This window comes from Pan troglodytes, chromosome 1, assembly GCF_028858775.2.
Source record: "Pan troglodytes isolate AG18354 chromosome 1, NHGRI_mPanTro3-v2.0_pri, whole genome shotgun sequence".
NCBI classification, from domain to species: domain Eukaryota; kingdom Metazoa; phylum Chordata; class Mammalia; order Primates; family Hominidae; genus Pan; species Pan troglodytes.
The window spans coordinates 191,004,004-191,021,837 of NC_072398.2; the positions used below are offsets into that span (position 1 = coordinate 191,004,004).

Below are 17,834 nucleotides of genomic sequence, written 5' to 3' on the forward strand. Positions count from 1 at the left end.
TTTTTTTTTTTTAAAGACAGGACTTGGTGGTTACTGGTTAGAGTGGAGGGAGAGAGGAGGTATAAGTGGGCTTCTATAAACATTATCTCAGAGTCTCTGAGCAGGCCAGCTCCAGAGGCCAGACCAGACTCTAGGCTCCTGCCTTGCCCAGACAGCCTGACATGAGATGGCTGATACAAAGACAGTGTGTGACTTGCCTTGGTGTTGACAAAACCATTGGTTCACCTAACAGCCTTAAGTAGTGGTTAAGAGCCCAGGCACTATAGCCAACCTCGATTCAAGTATCAGCTCTTCCAGTGACTGTCCAATGACCTTGAGCAGGTTACTTAACTTTTCCCTGCGTCAGTTTCCTTATCTCTAACGTGAGGATGACAATAATACCTTCCTCATACGGAAGTTCTGACAACTATCTGAAGACTAACTGAATTCATACTTATTACACACATGTAACCATGCCTGTTAGTAACGCTTAATGTAATTTATCAAGTAACCTGGCAGAACTTCATCAGTAAAAATGGTGGACCTCCCTCCCACCCAAAACGGAGCCCCACACTCAAGGTAAGAACCAAGCCAGAATAGCCTAAGAGCTTCTTTTGTCTGGGCCTCATTTATCTATTTATAAAATCAGGAGATTTGACTAGTAGCTCCTGATCCTGCCAGCTTTGCCTTCTTGTGATTTTGGGGGCTTGGCCTAAGTGTGAGACCCAGTGGTGTGTTAGGCAAGCTCCTACCAGCTTGTAAAAGCCAACTACTAAATGTTTAGGAAATGTTCAAATGAACAACCATGGATAACTTGAAATTGGCTATGGTGGGAGTTATTCATACCATGGAAGTTAGCCAAGTCTCCCAACTAGGCCTTCCCCACCACCCCGTTCCCTACTGGAGGTGTTTGGTTTTTTTTGTCACCAGTGCGTCTGTGGTAAAATCCTCCCTCATCTGATACACACATCCAGCAGGTACATTCTCACCTTTCAATACCATCAGTAACAGTTGTGGAGAAAGAACCACCAGTCTCCAGGGACCCCACAGGCCTCTAGCCCCACCAGCCCTGCAGGCTCAGGCATGCACCAGGCAGGAAGCACAGTGTACAGGCACACCCAGAGCAAGCATCTGTCTGCCGGTCCCCTGGTCATTCTCAGACACAAGGAAGTAGACAGTGGCGATTACGGTATTGGAGTCTTACAGAGTTGGGATAAAATTCCAGTTAGGTCACTAAAGGCTGCGTGACTTTAGCTAAATCCCTCTCTACACTAGGGTGTTCTTATCTTTCAAATAAGAACAGTCCTGACTTAGCAAGAGGCCAGGTGTAGTGGTTCACACCTGTAATCCCACTACTTTGGGAGGCTAATGCAGGAGGATTGCTTGAGTCCAGTGAGACGGATTGGCCTGGGCAACATAGTGAAACCTCCATCTCTACAAAAAAATTTAAAAATCAGCCAGGCGTGGTGGTGCATGCCTGTAGTCCCAGCTACTCGGGAGGGTGAAGCAGAAGGAAGGATTGCCTGAGCCGAGATTGCGCCACTGCACTCCAGCCACAACTCCAGACATGTTCGCCCCCACCCAGTAGCACCTGGGGCTCAGTGTGTTCTCTAACGGAGTCTTAAGGCAGAAGGGCTCAGTGAGTGGCTGAGGACACAGACAGAAACAGGCAGCTGTTTTCCAGCTTTTATGAAAATTAATAACATTAATAGCTCACAGACATATACATACACACACAATGCTATGTACACAGTCATTAAGTTATTAATTAGGCTCTGTAAAAAAAGGTTTCTACATTAGTGTTCCGGGCTAGGCCCGATCAGTCCTTGGCATATTCACAGTGGCAGCCCCAGGGCTTGGCCCCACAGGCAGGCAGAGGGGAGGCAGGAGGCCACAGAGCAGCCGGCCCCACAGTGAGCACAGCAAGTGTCCTGGGCCACCTCCTTGAGTCTTCAGTTCCCTTCCTAGCACCTGCAGTCCAGCTGCTCAGCAAGCCGGCAGACAGGTCCTGATCCCTTCTGTGGCCTTCTGCATGGTGGCTTCGGGCAACGTGGCGGGCCCTAGAGGATGCTAGCCAGCTCTGTGGAGTCTGTTTCTGAGCAGCCAGAGCTGCTGGCCTCGTCCCTGCAAGAGAGAGAGGAGATGGGTTGGAGGAAGCATCCATCCTTACCCCTCCTCAGCCCCACCTGCCTCCTTCCTCACGTGATCTTGGCCCTGCTGTCGGAGTAAAGTGAACCATGGGACACAGAGTTTGCTCACTCCCACTTTCAACTGTTGGTTGGTCTCTTTACTGTCCTTGCTGCACACAGGGTACTGCAAACCCTAGATCTACACTCTCGCCTGGGCTGGCTGACGGGCTGGCATGACTCACTCCAGCCTGCCCACTGGTTTCCCCAGATGCAGGGTCAGGCCACACTAGAGGTCCTATATGCCAGGAGGCTGATGAAGAGTGCAGTCTCTGGAGCCGGAATGCTGAGGCTCAAACCCCAGCTCCGCCCCTTTCAGCTGGGCCAGGTACTCTTCCTGCTGAAACCTCAACTTCTTCACCTGTAGAGGGGGAACCCTAAGAACCTGATACTTAGGGTTGTTGGAGGGGTATGGGAGGTGATGGATGCACACGTCCTATAACAGGCTCCTTAAGGACAGAGATTTTTGTCTTGTTCACTCAATGCCTAGCACATAGTAGGCAGCCAGTATGTATTTGTTGAATAAAGGTAAGACCACTTAACACAGTGCCTGGTGCGTACTTAAGTGTTACGGCTGTCCAGAGAAGATGTGTGGGGGGTGAGTCTGGACTTGGCCACAGGAGACACAAATTGAGGGTTTAGACACGGTGACGTCCCCTCCTCCAGCATCCTGTCCCCTCCCCACTCACCTCAGTGCCTGCAGGGCCTTCTTATTCTGCCGCCGCCTCTCCTCATCAATGGGGTACATTTTGAAGAGCAGCAGGCCCAGCAGGATGAGAACTATGGGAGCCATGGTCACGAGCATGTTCAGTGTAAACTTGACACGTTCCGGCTGCGAGCAGCCACGGGTCTGGTACCCTGCAAAGCTATGGGACCCAGGGGGTAGAACGGTGAAGATGGGGCACCTGGGGCCTGGCCCTGCCCAGTCCTGCCCCAGGTCCCCACCCCACTCACTCCAGACTGAGGGTAGAAATGCCCAGTGACACTCCAGAGGCAAACTTGGTGAAGAAGACATAGAAGGAGAAGAAGATGGGCTCGGTTCCATGGAAGTGGGGCTGCTTCAGATGGAAGTCGTCAATGACATCAGGCAGCATGGACCTGCGCAGAGTAGTGACAGCCATGAGGACCGACCCACCTAACGGGCCTCTGTGTTAATGAGAAGAGGTGGCCCTCTGGAAGCTTGCAGTACCATGGGTACACAGCTCAGTGAGGATATGGGACCTTCACATGAATAAGAAAAGGCCTCTTGCTCTAAGAGGAAGTAACCCTGCCTGGAGGTGCTCAGCGTGGCAAGTGGAGCCCAGGCCAGATTACAGCCCCCATTTTTCACTCTGACTAGGTGTTCTTGCAAAGCTCACTACCTGTACAACTGTACAGGACAGACCTCCCCCACTCCTAACCTGGACCCACAGAATGGCCTGTGGGAGAACACTGCATAGAACTCTCCCCAAGGAGCTTCAAAACTGGGGACTAGGGGCTGGAGATACCTGAGGAGGGGGGCCTGTATATACCTACCAGGGTAGTAAGAAGGCAGCTGCCACACTGATGCCAGCTGCCACAGCTACCGCATATGTAATGATGAGGTTACTCTCCATGAGGGCCACCAAGATGAGAAATGGCACTGCTGACTAGGGAAGGGGGTGCAGGAAGATGAGTCAGCTGGGAGGTTCCCACCAGACATCCCAACTCAACCCAGGCTCTGCTCTTCAACCCCACTCACTGAGATCCCAACATATACAGCTGTCTTCTTGCCAAACCGGGTCAAGAACCACTGCCAGATGGGAATGGTTAAAGTGGCCGAGAGCTGTGGATGGACAAAGGGGGTTAAAGGGAGGTGCTTTAGAGCCGCAGAGCCCCTCCTGCCCTTCCCAGAACCCCAAAGTGGCTCCCAGCCCTGCCCAAGAGCAGCCAGATGACATCATGTGGGCAGCAACGAAGATGACAGGCACCTTCGACGGCTCCCCAGGGGAGCTCAGAGCTGGTCCAGGCCCACCTTGTCTGCTGCCCTCTCAAACCTCTGAGCCAAGTTCCTGGTGTCCTTGCCCTTGCTTTTGCTGTGCTCACTACTCAAACATCTAACCTCAAACTCTTTCTTTCACAGTCCTACCTTCGCAAGGTCCAACCAAATACCCTGAGAAGCCTCCCTCATCCTTTCATGACCTTGGGCCAGCCTGAGAAACATCTTCTGCCTATTCCAAGAACCACTCCACAGCCTATGTCACCTCAGCCCAGGCTGCCCGCCCCTGCTCAGGCCCCACTCACCATGATGGCCAGGAGTAGATTCTGGAATTCATTGCGGAAGCCCAAGGTGTAGGTGCAAAACAAGACAAAGTTCCCCTCCACCAGCTGGGCATGGAGCAAGGTAGGGAAGGAAATGCAAGGAAGGAGGTGATGTTGGGGCTGAGCCTCCCCAAGACATCCCCCAAGCCCCAGAGACCTCTGCTCACCCCGCTCCCATTACACCCCCTTCTCAGGCTGAGCATGTCAGAACCCACTCACCATGAAAGCCAAGGAGGTGAAGAGGAAGCCGGTAATAAGTTTGATGTATGGGCCGTGGCTCATGACCAGCCGTAGGCCCCGGAAGTAGGCGATCGGCTCAGCCTGCTGGCCTTCATAGGGTTCTGGGGGCCAGAGCGGACAGTGAGGAAGGAGCAGAGACCCCTCCCAAAGCCTGAGGGCCAGGCAGAAAGATACAGCTGTCCATGCTGAGGCCTGCACCCCTTCCCAGGCACCCCCTTACCTCTCTGCTCCCGCACGCCCAGGATCAGGATGACAGCACAGATTATATAGATACAGACAATGACCCCCGCTGCCAGCAGGTATGCCTTTTGCTATAAGGAGGTGAAGGCGACATACAAGGATGGTCAGTTTGAGCTCATCCCAGCACCCCAGTTCCAGCAGCCCCACTCAATGATCTTGGGCCAGTCCCCTCCCCTCTGGGAGTGTACTGTCTCCATGTGTGAAATGGGAGGATCATCCCGGGCCTGCTGTTGCTTCCCAAGGCTGGACAGTTAAGATTCACAACATGCTCAGAAACCAGGCTGGTTGAGTGCAGCCCTCACACCTGTAATCCCAGGAGTTTGAAACCAGCCTGGGCAACTTGGCAAGACCCCCCCCGTCTCTACAAATAATAATAAAAGGAAAAAAACAGAAACCAGGCTGCAGAGTCTGACAGCCCAGAATTCAAATCTTCCCAAATCTCTGCAATTCACTAACTTTATGACTCTGGGCAACTTATTCAGCCTCTCTAAGCTTCAGTTTCTTTTTCTGCAAAGTAGGTATATTGGGTGCATTAATTGTTATGTATATCAAATGCCCAACATTTATTTAATAAACACTAGCTGTTACTATCTTTAGGATGACTACAAACTACCTCACTGTTCCTTATCTCCCCAAATCCCTGCCCTGCCCAGGGCCTCACCGTTTCCCTGTGTGAGGTGGTGCCATGTGTATGGTTGGCACTTTGTGAAGCTACTGTAGAGCTATTGAGGTCCTGGAAACAAGGCGTGTCTGCTTGGCCCACGATTTGCCCCTGGATCGCCGTGCCCAGCACTGTGCCCAGCACTTCCACAGTCATCCCTGGCAGGAGAAAAGGAGGTGTTTTGGAGGGGCCTCATGGATTGTGGGCCCAGGGAGGAAGGTCAAATGGGTGGGAGCCCAGCGGTAGCTCCAGGCAGGGTGGGTAGAGGTAGTGGGGTAGGTGACACCTTGGTTTGAATGCATATGCACCTCTCCAGGTCTCATCTGAGCAATAAGGGGATTGAGTTATTTTTAAGATAGTTTCACACCCACACTCTAGAGCAGAGCAAAGAGCTGGACCCGCAAGGGAAGAAGTGTGGCTGGAGGGTCCCTGGAGGGTGGGGTCAGGTGGGCTGGGGAGACTCACGATAGGCGGTGGCAGAATCCCGTTCAGTCTGCTCGGTGCTGATGAACATGGTGAGAGCCGAGTAGGGAACATGGAAACACTGGCATAGAAGACAGGTCATTGGCTGGTCAGGCGGGTGGACACACTGATGTAGCTTCCAGTACCAACCCTGGGGGCCCCAAGGACCGCCCTCCTCCCGGCCCCTAGAGACACCCAAGGGAGGTACCCACACTCACCGTGACCATTGTCTCAAAGAGGCAATAGAAAAGCAGGTACCAATAGGTCTGGCCGTGTGGGAAGTCGGGCACGAACCAGATGAGGAAGTAGGCAATGACGGCCAGGGGCGTGGAGAAGATGATCCTGAGGAAGAGGAGGGTGTGAGTGGAGGCTGGAGGCTGGAGCCCAGGACCAGGCCCAGCCTAGTCTGCTGTGCCTCACAGGGTCCCCACAGGGAAGGAAGCTAAGCTCTTCCTTCCTTCCCCATACTCCTGCCAAATCCACCCATCCTGGGCCTCTGGGAAGAGGCTGATGACCAAGCCCGGAATGGCAGATGGGAACTGGGACCCCAGACTGAAATCCTAGGCATGGAGTGTGAGGTCAGACCCTGAGTCTAGTCCAGAGGCAGCAGCCTCTAATGGGCTGAGAGCTAGGACGGGAGTCCAAGACCTCAGGTGGCTGGGCAAGGAAGCAAAGAGAAGGAGCAGCCCCAACTCCCGTGTTCTCACACGGATACTCATCAACCGCACACACACACCCCGTTCACACACGCACCCCATTCACACACACACCCCATTCACACACACACACCCCATTCACACATACCCCATTCACACACACCTCATTCACACACACACCCCATTCACACACACCCCCATTCACATACACACCTCATTCACACACACACATACCTCATTCACACACACACACACACATTCACACACAGGGAAGCTGGCATGATGAGGAGAGGCCAGCTCCAAGTGAAGGAGTTGAAGGCCCAGGTGGGCAAATGTCCGCCTTCCCCACGTGAGTTCCACACCATCAAAAGGGGTTAGACCTCAGGATGGACTAACTCCATGGCATCAGTATAGCAAGGCAGCACAGGCCATGGTAAAGAGAAAGGCCTTTGAGCCACTCTTCAGGGATTCCATTCTAGCTCCACCAACTAACCATAAAACTTAGTCTTGGGAAGTTATTTAAATTATCTGAAGCTCGTTTCCTCATTTCCTCATAAGTTCCAGCTATGGGCTGGGCGCTATTCTAATTACTTAGGATAACTAGAGAACAGATAAAAAATCATTGCCCTTGTGGAACTTACATACTAGTTGGCAAACAGAAAAGTTGACATAATTTAAAAGTTATATATACCATTCAACCTTCATAAGGAATAAAATTCTGACACATGCTACAACATAGATGAACCTTGTAGACATTAAGCCAAGGAAAATCAGCAAGACACAAAAAGATAAATATTGCGTAATTTCACTTTGGAAGGATGTAATGGATGGATGGTGGTGATGGTGGCGACAAAGTGAATGTACTTAGGCTAGGCGCAGTGGCTCATGCCTGTAATCCCAGCACTTTGGGAGACCGAGTCGAGTGGATCACCTGAGGTCAGGAGTTCAAGACCAGCCTGCCCAACATGGCGAAACCTCCGTCCCTACTAAAAATACAAAAATTAGCCAGGCATGGTGGCGCACACCTGTAGTCCCAGCTCCTCGGGAGGCTGAAGCAGGAGAATCACTTGAACCCGGGAGGCAGAGGTTGCAGTGAGCCGAGATCGCACCACTGCACTCCAGCCTGGTGACGGAGCGAGGCCCTGTCTCAAACAAACAAACAAACAAACTCCTTGATTATTACATCCTTAATGTGGAATGTTAAAACTGCACTGCCCAAAAAAGAAATATTAGAGAACCGACAGGTTTGTATCCCTACTGTACCAAAAACAAAAACAAAAAAACCAAAGTGAATGTATTTAATGCCACTGAACTGTACGCTTAAAAATGGCTGTAATGGCAGTGGCACATGCCTGTTATCCCAGCTACTTGGGAAACTGAGGCAAGAGGATTGCTTTTCCCCAGGAGTTTGAGTCCAGCCTGTGCAACATAGCAAGACTCTGTCTCATAAACATTTTTTTTTTTTAAACAGGCTTAATTCACTTTACTTCTCTTGTATAAAAACCCTATGCTGTAGCCACAGCTGGAGCCTGGGTCCGCTGCGCGGAGACTCTGGTGTGGGTCTTGATGAGGTGGTCAGTGAATTCCTGATAGGGAGACTTGGTAAATACAGTCTCCTTCCAGAGGTCGGGGGTCAGGTAGCTGTAGGTCTTAGAGATGGCATCAAAGGTGCCCTTAGCGAAGCTGCCCAGGGTGGCAGTGCAGCCCCGGGCTGAGGTATAGCAGTCATCGATACCAGCCATCATGAGCAGCTTCTTGGGCACAGGTGTGGAGATGATGCCAGTGCTCCTGGGTGCAGGGATGAGACGCACCAGCACAGAGCCGCAGCGGCCTGTCACCTTGCAAGGGACGGTGTGGGGCTTGCTGATCTTGTTCCCCCAGTAGCCTCTGCGCACGGGGACAATGGAGAGCTTGGCCAGGATGATGGCCCCACGGATGGTGGTGGCCACCTCCTTGGAGCACTTAACACCCAGACCGACATGGCCATTGTAGTCTCCGATAGCAACAAACGCCTTGAACCTGGTGCTCTGGCCGGCACGGGTCTGCTTCTGCACTAGCATAATCTTCAAAACCTCATCCTTGAGAGAGGCCCCCAGGAAAAAGTCAATGATCTCAGATCCCTTAATGGGCAGGGAGAGGAGATAGATCTCCTGCAGGGACTTGATCTTCATGTCCTTCACCAAGCGGCCCAGCTTGGTGACAGGCATCCACTCCTTATCCTCGGCCTTGCCTCAGCAAGCTCCGCAGCCTCGGCCCGGGCCCCGTCCACGGCCACGACCCCGGCCCCGGATGCCACTGCCGAAACCTCCGCGGAAGGCACCAGAGTTCCCCATCCCAGGGCCACCAGGGCCTCCAGGCCCCCCGCTGCTGCACCAGTGTCATCCACCATTTGGTGTTTTCTCGGAGAAGAAGCTCGTAAACATTTTTTAAAGGTTATGGTAAATTTTATGTTACATATACTTTACCGTAGTTTTACAAAAGGGTTATATAACATGTTGGGAGATGAGTGCTGTGAAGAAAAGAAATAAAGCTGGCTCCAGAAGATTAGAATAAGGGTGCAATTCACAAATGGGTGGACAGGGTAGGCCTTACTGAGAAGGTGGCATCCATGCCAAAGGCCTGAATGAGAGGAGGGAGTTGGCCTTTTAGACATCTGAGGCAAGAGTGGACCGGGCAAAGGGAATAGTCAGTGCAAAGGTCTTCAGATAGGTGCGTATCAGGCCTAAGCAAGGGCAAGGCCAGGAGGGCTGGAGTAAAGAGAACGGGGAGATAGAATTAGGAGATGAGGCGGGAGTGGAAATGGAACTCCTGAAAGGCCACTGGAGGTGCCTTGGCTCTAGTTCACAGGATTGAAGTAACTTTGAGACTTGGTTGATACTAAAATGTCAAACAGTGTTTGGGACACTAAGTGCTATAATGATCACATCAGGGAAGCTCAGCAGGAGAGTTGGCATGCGTAACTAATGCAGGCCACACCAGGGGAGCTGTAGAAAGCCCTGGGCTGGGAAGGAGACCTCAGGTCCAGCTGTTGCAGCCTCCCCATGGGACCCTGCTTGACATCTGGTCTCTCACACAGTGGCCTTGAGAACTCCAGGCAAAGTGACTATCAAAGTCTTTCTGGTTTGGCCAGGAATGGTGGCTCACGCCTGTAATCCCAGCACTTTGGGAGGCCGAGGCGGGCAGATCACAAGGTCAGGAGATCGAGACCATCTTGGCTAACACGGTGAAACCTCGTCTCTACTAAAAATACAAAAATTAGCTGGGAATGGTGGCGGGCGCCTGTAGTCCCAGCTACTCAGGAGGCTGAGGCAGGAGAATGGCGTGAACCCAGGAGGCGGAGCTTGCTGTGAACTGAGATCACGCCAGTGCACTCCAGTCTGGGCGACAGAGCGAGACTCTGTCTCAAACAAACAAACAAAAAAAGCGGTGGGGGGGGGAGGCGGGGGCAGGAAGAAAAGTCTTCCTGGTTTCAAGAAGAGGATTTAAATGTAGGCTTAAAGCAGGGGTTGCCCTGAGGCCCAGGAGGAGAGAGAGATACAGGGTTCACAAACCCTGACAGACCCAGTTTCTTCCTACACTGAAAGGAAAGGGGGTTCCAGGTCTCCAGGCCTGGCCTGAGGAGGGGTCAGGTGGTATGGATGGAGAGGTCTGGCCAGGCATGGTGATGCTCATGCCTTTAATCCCAGCACTTAGGGAGGCAGAGACAGGAGAATAGCTCCAGCCCAGGAGTTTGAGACCAGCCTGAGCAACATAGCCAGACCCCATTCACCACAAAAAGGAAAAAAAGTTTGGACAGGGAGGTCATATGCACACCAGCCTTCAGCCCACGAGCCATCCCGCGTGCAGGCATACACAGGCACCACCAGCCACAGAAGCATGCGCACACAGGCACCTGCTAGATCAGAAACCAGCCTGAAGGGCCCCCAGCAACTTCCCCAAACTGGCTGCCACGCCTGCCCAGGAAGTTGCTCAGTTCCTACATGCCACAGGGAGGGCCTGCCCACCTCCACCTCTCTTGACTCTGTCTCCTCAGGGAACAAGAGCTCCTCATCAGCCTTTGTCAAACACTCCATCCTCTGCTCATAAGCAGCTGAGCAGCTGCTGCTGAGGAACCCAGTGTAACTGGGAGTAACCCGGCCTGCAGCCACCATCCCTGGGAGCGGCTGCCTCCCATTGGCTGGGCCTCATGAGGCGACGTGGCAGCAGAGCCTCCCCTTCTACTGGCTGCCAGGGAGGTGGGCACAGGGCCAAGTCTCACGGGCTGGCGCCGGGGGAGCCCTGAGCAGCCTGCACAGGTAAGGCAGGCTGTCCTGCCCCTGGCCCTGAAGACTGGATCAAAGGCTCCAACCTGGGCCTTAGCCAGGGGCTGGCAGGATTGGGGTGGGTGGGGGGCCTCGTGGGAAAGGAAGCTGTAGTGGGGGGAGGGGTTGCGGGAAGAGCTTTGAAGGCCGGAGGCCAGGTATGGGCGCCCCTGGGGCAGGAAGGCGCCCACTTAAGCCTGGATGGGCTGGAGATGAAAGGGGTATGCCCCCCCACACCCTGAAGCAGGATGTCCTGGAGGGAACCAGAGCCCCCGCCTGACAGCCTATCCTGTGCGTCTCCCCTGCCGTCTGATCCGATCCGTGGCACCACCTCCGCCTACTTTGCCCCTGAAGCTGAGTAGCACAGGCTTTGTACCAAGGGAGAAGGTAATTTACGTCATCCAAGGTGCCAAAGGTTATGGGTTTGCTACCCCATTCCGGGTATTACTCCATCCCCTGCTCTGCCAGGAGCCACCCTGAAGGGGTGCCAAATTATTTATCACTGTGCTGTTGGAGGGTCCCACATGGAGGTAGAGATGCAGCAGGCTGGGCCTGAAGTCTAATTCCCAGCCCAGGATTCTGCAGTTCCCCTGGTGTGGCCTGTACTAGGGACCACATGCCAGCTCTCCTGCTGAGCTTCCCTGAAGTGGTCATCATAGCGCTTAGTGTCCCAAACACTGCTTGGTATTTTAGTATCAACTTATTTAAGTCTCAAAATTACATCAACCTTATGAAGTAGAATTAATTCAGGCACTGTTCTAAGAACGTCAAAAAAAAAAATTAATCCACCACAACTCTGTGAGTGTGAGATAGGCATAACTATTATCCCCATTTTACAGATGAAGAAACTTGAGACTCAGAGATGTGAAGTGACTCAGCTCTAAGTAGGGAAATTGGGATTTAAACCCAGACAGGGGCCAGGCATGGTGGCTCACACCTATAATCCTAACACTTTGGGAGGCTGAGGCGGGAGGACACCTTGAGCCCAGGAGTTCAAGGCCAGCCTAGGCAACATAGTGAGACGCTGTCTCTACAAATAATAATTTTAAAAGATTAGCCAGGTGTGGTGGCACGTGCCTGTAGTTCCAGCTACTCGAGAGGCTGAGGTGGGAGGATCACTTGAGCCCAGGAGTTCTAGGCTGCAGTGAGTTATGATCACACTACTGCACTCCAGCCTGGGTGACAGAGCGAGACCCTGTCTCTAAAAAAAAAAAAAAAAGAAAGAAAGATAGAAAGAAAGAAAGAAACAAAGAAACAAAGAAAGAAGAAACAAAGAAAGAAAGAAAAAGAAAGAAAGATAAAAATAATAAAATAAGCCCAGGCAGGCTGGCTCCAGAGTACAACTGCTTAACCACTCTTAAGTACTACCTCGGCCACTGCAGAAAGTGATAGAGTGGGAGAATTCAGAATTCCAGCTTCACCAAGGGGAATGAGTGGACCCTGGGGAGGAATGAGGCCTGAGCTGCCCAGCCTAGCACTTTGGCTGCCCTGGAAATGAACTGGCTGAGCATGCCAGTGCCCGTGCTCAGGGTAGCTGATGCCTCGGATGGGGTTTCGTCACCCTTGGGCTTTTAACTCCTTCCTTCTCCTCACCCTCCTGCTTGTGACAAGACAGAGAGAAGGACCAAGGAGCAGATATGCTGGAAGTCCTGCCTTGTGCCACCTCGAAGGGGCATATTCTACTCACCAGGGCATAAGGCGACCCAGGCAGGTCCAGGGGGATTTGCTGATGCAGAGGCCCACCAGGGGGTCTGTGATGGCATCCCAGGCTCGGCCCACAAACAGGATGATGGAGGCAGAGAAAGGGCCCACCTGGAATGAGGAGAAGCAAAAGACAACTTCCTCATCCTTCTACTCGCCTCAACTCTCACTGGTAGGCAGAAGCGGAGGCTCCCTCCCTATCTCAGCCAGGATCTTGTGACCCTGAGCTGCTCCCACATGGACCTTACACACCTTCACTTGCCTTGTTAATAATGACAATAGCATTTCTCCAATAACAGTAGCACTGGGTGCCTCCTTAGAAGCTTTCCCAGCTCTGTCTCCTTAATTGCTTCCCTCCAATGCCCTTGAAAACATTCCCATCAATTCAAATGAATCCACAAACATTTCCTTCCCTCCCTCTCTCAGCCCTGAGCCCCTGACCACCTGATATCAGAATGAGCATTCACGGGGTGAACACAGTGTGCTTCAGTGTTCCCATCTGTATAATGGGAGTTATGAGCTCTACCTTACAGGTTCAAGCTCTATCTTGGATGTGGAAAAAGGAGCCTATAGATGCTTTTTAAAAAGGGACTTGTCACTACCCACTCAAGTTATCCCCCTCCCCACCCCAAAACCCCCCAGGCCCTAAATACAGACTGTCCAGACTCCTCCTCATCTATCAAAGCCCTGCTATTGCTATTTCTCTGGGGAGTGGGTATTCTTCCCCATACCATAGTCTCCCTAGTCTAACCCCCCAACCCCAGCTCTAACACCCACTACAACAGGTTTACACTTTGACTGCAGGTTCCTCATATTTACACCCCACCCAAGGCCCAGCCCATGGGAGTTACTCAAAAAGCTGCTGAAGTTTTTTGTTCCTTCTGGAGTTCAGTGTTCCCCCTCTGTAAATGGATACAACTAAGATGCGATGCTTGCCAAGTTAGATGCTACACAGAGAAGACAGCTGGTGCAGGAGCCCTGGTAGTCATGGCTATTCTGCCTCCCACTCTCCCATCCAGACAGGGTGAATTCTCAGGATGCCAGGCTTCTGGCCAAGGCTTCTCAATGCACAGAATAGTCCTGTTTCACCCTAAGTACCCCTCCCAGTCAAAGACCCTGTGTACTGGGGCATTCTAACTTAGCCTGGCACCTAAGTGCCCTTCTGCTCCTCAGGTAAAGGTGGGATGCATCTCATCCACAAGCCTGGCAACAGCCACCAACCTCTGAGTCAAGCCAGCTGACTATCTCCCAGCCAGGAACACAGTGTGCCAGTCTCTTCTAAGAACAGCATCCCCAGCAGGCCCCATTCTCCCTCATTCTACCGCCTACCCCTTCAGGCTCTGTTGCTCATGCCAGGCAAGGAGGAGTTGCCAGACCTTTCCAGCAAAGACTCCTGGAGTGGAGATACTCCCTTCCTGGATACTTTCCAGGGTCTTCTCATTTCTTGCTCACTGACTCAGAGGCAGCAAAGTAGTGATTTGGGGTCCCATTTCACAGATGGGGAAAACTGAGCGAACTGACCCAGGGGTGCATAGTCTTTCCCACCTCAGGATGCTGAAGGAGCCCTCGAAGGCTTAGACCACTCACCTGAGCCACATCCAGTAGGTAGATCTGAAGGAAGAAACCCAGGGCACAGCCCGTCACCTGGTAGGGGGCTCCCCCAAGTGCATAGCAAAGCTTGTTGCAAACAGACAACTGTTGTTTCTTCTTTTTCGGTTCTTTCTGGGAAGAGGAGGAAAAGATGAAAGGCCCAAGGTTCTGGCCTCCATCCAAGAAGGTTCCACAGGAAGGACCATCCCTCTGGCCAGCTCTACCAGAACAAACAACTCTGCTTTGACCTGTTCCTATCCAGGAGATCCCACCTAATTTTTTTTTTTCTTTTTTTTTTTGAGACAGAGTCTTGCTCTGTTGCCCAGGCTGGAGTGCAGTGGTGCGATCTCGGCTCACTGCAAGCTCCGCCTCCTGGGTTCACGCCATTCTCCTGCCTCAGCCTCCCAAGTAGCTGGGACTACAGGCACCCGCTACCACACCCAGCTAATTTTTTGTATTTTAAGTAGAGACGTGGTTTCACCATGTTAGCCAGCATGGTCTCGATCTCCGAGATCCCACTTTATACAAAAGAAAGGTGTTCTCCATTCTTAGGAACATGGAAAAGGGGAATCCATACTTGTGTGAAAGTTGCCCCTAAGCCACCTCCCTCCTGGAGATTCTAAGGAAACTTATCAGCCCACCATCCCTAAAGAACTCCTCCCAAGGCCTCAGGCACTGCTCCTTTCCAGGTTTCAGGGGGAGCATGCTCCAGCAGCCGACCTGTCCCCACCTGGCACCAGCTGCCGCAACCTGAAAATCCGCTTGCTGCCAAGAGCTGCCCGAGCCCAGCCCAGGCTCCCACCCTGCCTCAGAGACAGGATCCACCTGACTACTCCTGGTGAGAGCTCTAGAGAGCTATGGGGGCCCGGCCCAGCTGGCTGCAGGCGCAGCTGTTCCACCTATCCCAGAGCATCCCTGACCACTATAGGCAGCCAGAGCTTCAGGCGGACTCAGGAACTGTCCTACTCTCCAGCTTCCCGACCCATCGCCTTCCACCCCCGAGCTCCTAGAGGACCTTGGAGACGGGAGGAAAGGCCTCCAGGTTCAGGCCTGATCCCTCTCCGGGCGGGGCACTAGGGAGGTTGGGTTGCCCAGGGAAAGTAGATATTACTCATACATAGTAACAGCATAATTGCTCACCCAGCTCCTTCCAAAGATCAGTTAATAAAATTAAAAGGAAAAGGCAGTCACCTCCCACGAAGGTATCTATTGCCTGAGATCCTTTCCTAGGGGGCCGCCTCATTTTATTTGGTCCTTCAATAAGTCCCCAGGGCTGGGGATGTGGTCGATGGTCTCGATGCGCAAAGCACCGTTCCCGCGCGAACATGCACATTCAGACAAATGCCTGAGGGACGCGGCTCCTTTAAGAGCAGAGCTCTTGTTCTTATGAATGAACTTGAGCGGCCCTAACAGCAGAGTTGAGGCGCAAGAGTAGGTGGGTGGAGTGGGAGGTAGGGGATGAGAGATGGGGAACCAAGGGGAGTTTCCCAGATTTCTGGGGTCATCTCTGGCGTTTGGGGCGGCAAGCCCCAGCCGCTCAACACGGAAGAATGGAAACCGGCTAGGCAGAGCGGGGAATCACATGGGGCTGCCGGCAGAGCCTCTCCGCAGAGCGTGGAGTGCGGGTGAGCAAAGGGGGGCGAGGGCGCCCACAGCTTTTCTCCGTCACCCCCTGTCCCAGGGTACCCCCAGGTCCTCTCTGGCTCGTAGGCTTCCTGTCCCTGGCTATCCCAATGGTCCCCTGACCAGGCCGACCCCGGGACGCCCCTGATCCCCCATTTCCGCCTCCTCCCTCCCCTCGCCCTCCACGCGGGGTGCCAGGCCCTCACCTTCACCTGGGCCGGGCGTTCAGTGCTTTGGAGGATGCTGGTGGGCAGCAGCCCCGCCGCGGAGCCGCTCTCGGCGCCTTCTCCTTTGGCCATGACCCGCGGGCCACGCCGCCTGGGACCTGGTAGACGGGATGCTCCTCTGCCCCGCAGGCCGCTGCTCCTCCCAAGCTCGCGTCGTAGCAGGCTTAGCCACGGCCGCCGCGCGCTAGCCAAGCCGGCTGGCAGACGAGGTACGCACTCTGCTGCACGCCCCCTCCGCGCCTCTTATAGTTCTGCCCAGCCCTCTCGGTTGCGGCCAATCCCCGAGCCCCGCTGCCCCGCCTCCAGCCAATCCCGTCGCCCGCCTCCCTGCCCCCGCCTCGCCCGGCGGCTCTGTGCCACCGAGCCACGTTCTCCAAGCCCCGGAACCGGCATCTGCCTGCGCTGGCTCCTAGCAATCCGAGAAGCAGGCCGCGAGACCTCCCAGACACCGCGCGAGGAAACCGAGGCCCCAGGCTGAAAGTGATCTGCCCGGGGTCCCCGATCTGCCCGAGGTCCCCGAGGTCCCCAAGGTCCGACTCTCCCCGAGTCGGGCCTACCACACATGACTTCTGACCCCCAGGCCTAGGAAAGGTAGGGGCTCTGAAGCCCACTTTAAAATCTGGAGTCAGGGCCTCTACTTCTTCAAGCCTAGAGGACGTACGCTGACACTTTCCCTCCTGATGCCTCTCTCTCATCCCCGAAGACACACCATTCCCCCGTCCTGCCCTTGGCATCCGGGCAATGGGGAGAAAGATGAGGCAATCCAGTGGCTGCCCCTGCCAGAAGGGAGCTCCCAAGTCGTGGAGAGAAGCCGGGGCTACGCCCGCTAGTACACTATGACAACAGTGGCCTTTTATGGATAGCTTCCTCCATGCTTAATATGATCTCTTTCGGCCCTCAAAAACCACCAAGTGAGGGTGGTACTATTATTATCCCCATTTTACAGCACAGGAAGGGGAAACTTGGAGAAGTGAAGCAACTGTTATGTAGCAGAGCCAGGCTTGAAAGGTTTTGTCCGATACCAAAGCAGTTGCTCTCAACAGCCCTGCTCTATCCCTCTTAGCATAAATTACAGACGGCTGAATGGGGTGTATGTGTCTCCCCAACAAGAAGCCCTGGGAGATACAAGGCTCCAGAGGCACTGAGGGTTGAAACAGGGATAGTTTTGAAAAAGAGAATGCCCAGAAATGTGGTCCTCAAAAGAAGATGGGAGGGCATTAGTTTGGAACAGAAGGCAGGCACGGATGCCAGAAAAGAACAGTCTTTAGTTCCACCTCTGAGTCCCTTATGTGAATGTCACCCTGGTCTTTCCAGTTCTCTGATTAGTGAAGGGGCTGCTGGAACTCTCAAAGGCCACCCACCCGGTTCCTGTGCTCCTTAATGTCAGCCTCCTTCTTCCTTTCTTTAAATCTCTGATTGCAGGGAGGAGAGATAAGGTCTATCTGCCCCAGGATGGTCACACCATGCTCCCTCATACACCAGCAGATCCCATCTGGGCACACAGCTCTTGGCCATTGCTGAGCAGAAGAGAGCCAAAGTGAGGCACTGAATACTGTGGAAAGGGAATGGCTGGCCCCATGACTCCAAGCTGTGTGACACTGTTCTGTCTCTTTTCCCCTCTCCAGGCTTGGTTAGCTAAGCTCCCTTGCAGCCCCCAAATCTTCTCTCCCACAGTCACACCATACCAC

General features: G+C 53.4%; 1 protein-coding gene, 1 long non-coding RNA gene and 1 pseudogene across 2 annotated transcripts; 1 reads left to right on the plus strand and 2 right to left on the minus strand.

Moving 5' to 3' along the window:
* Nucleotides 1-1,655: 1,655 nt before the first annotated feature.
* On the minus strand, nucleotides 1,656-16,361 carry MFSD2A (MFSD2 lysolipid transporter A, lysophospholipid). Its single transcript, NM_001280162.1, is given in 14 exon segments — nucleotides 1,656-2,103; nucleotides 2,855-3,031; nucleotides 3,120-3,263; nucleotides 3,681-3,793; nucleotides 3,886-3,969; nucleotides 4,428-4,511; nucleotides 4,665-4,786; nucleotides 4,906-4,996; nucleotides 5,587-5,744; nucleotides 6,052-6,130; nucleotides 6,267-6,390; nucleotides 12,693-12,817; nucleotides 14,294-14,428; nucleotides 16,126-16,361. Coding segments are annotated over 14 exon segments (1,593 nt in total). The 5' UTR covers nucleotides 16,219-16,361; the 3' UTR covers nucleotides 1,656-2,039.
* LOC134809209 (small ribosomal subunit protein uS5-like) lies at nucleotides 8,093-9,186 on the minus strand (annotated as a pseudogene).
* Nucleotides 10,924-15,493, plus strand: LOC134809211 (uncharacterized). The gene is made up of 4 exons (XR_010154371.1): nucleotides 10,924-10,999; nucleotides 11,250-11,392; nucleotides 12,621-12,878; nucleotides 14,437-15,493. It is a non-coding gene; the product is annotated as an uncharacterized LOC134809211 (long non-coding RNA).
* Nucleotides 16,362-17,834: the final 1,473 nt, after the last annotated feature.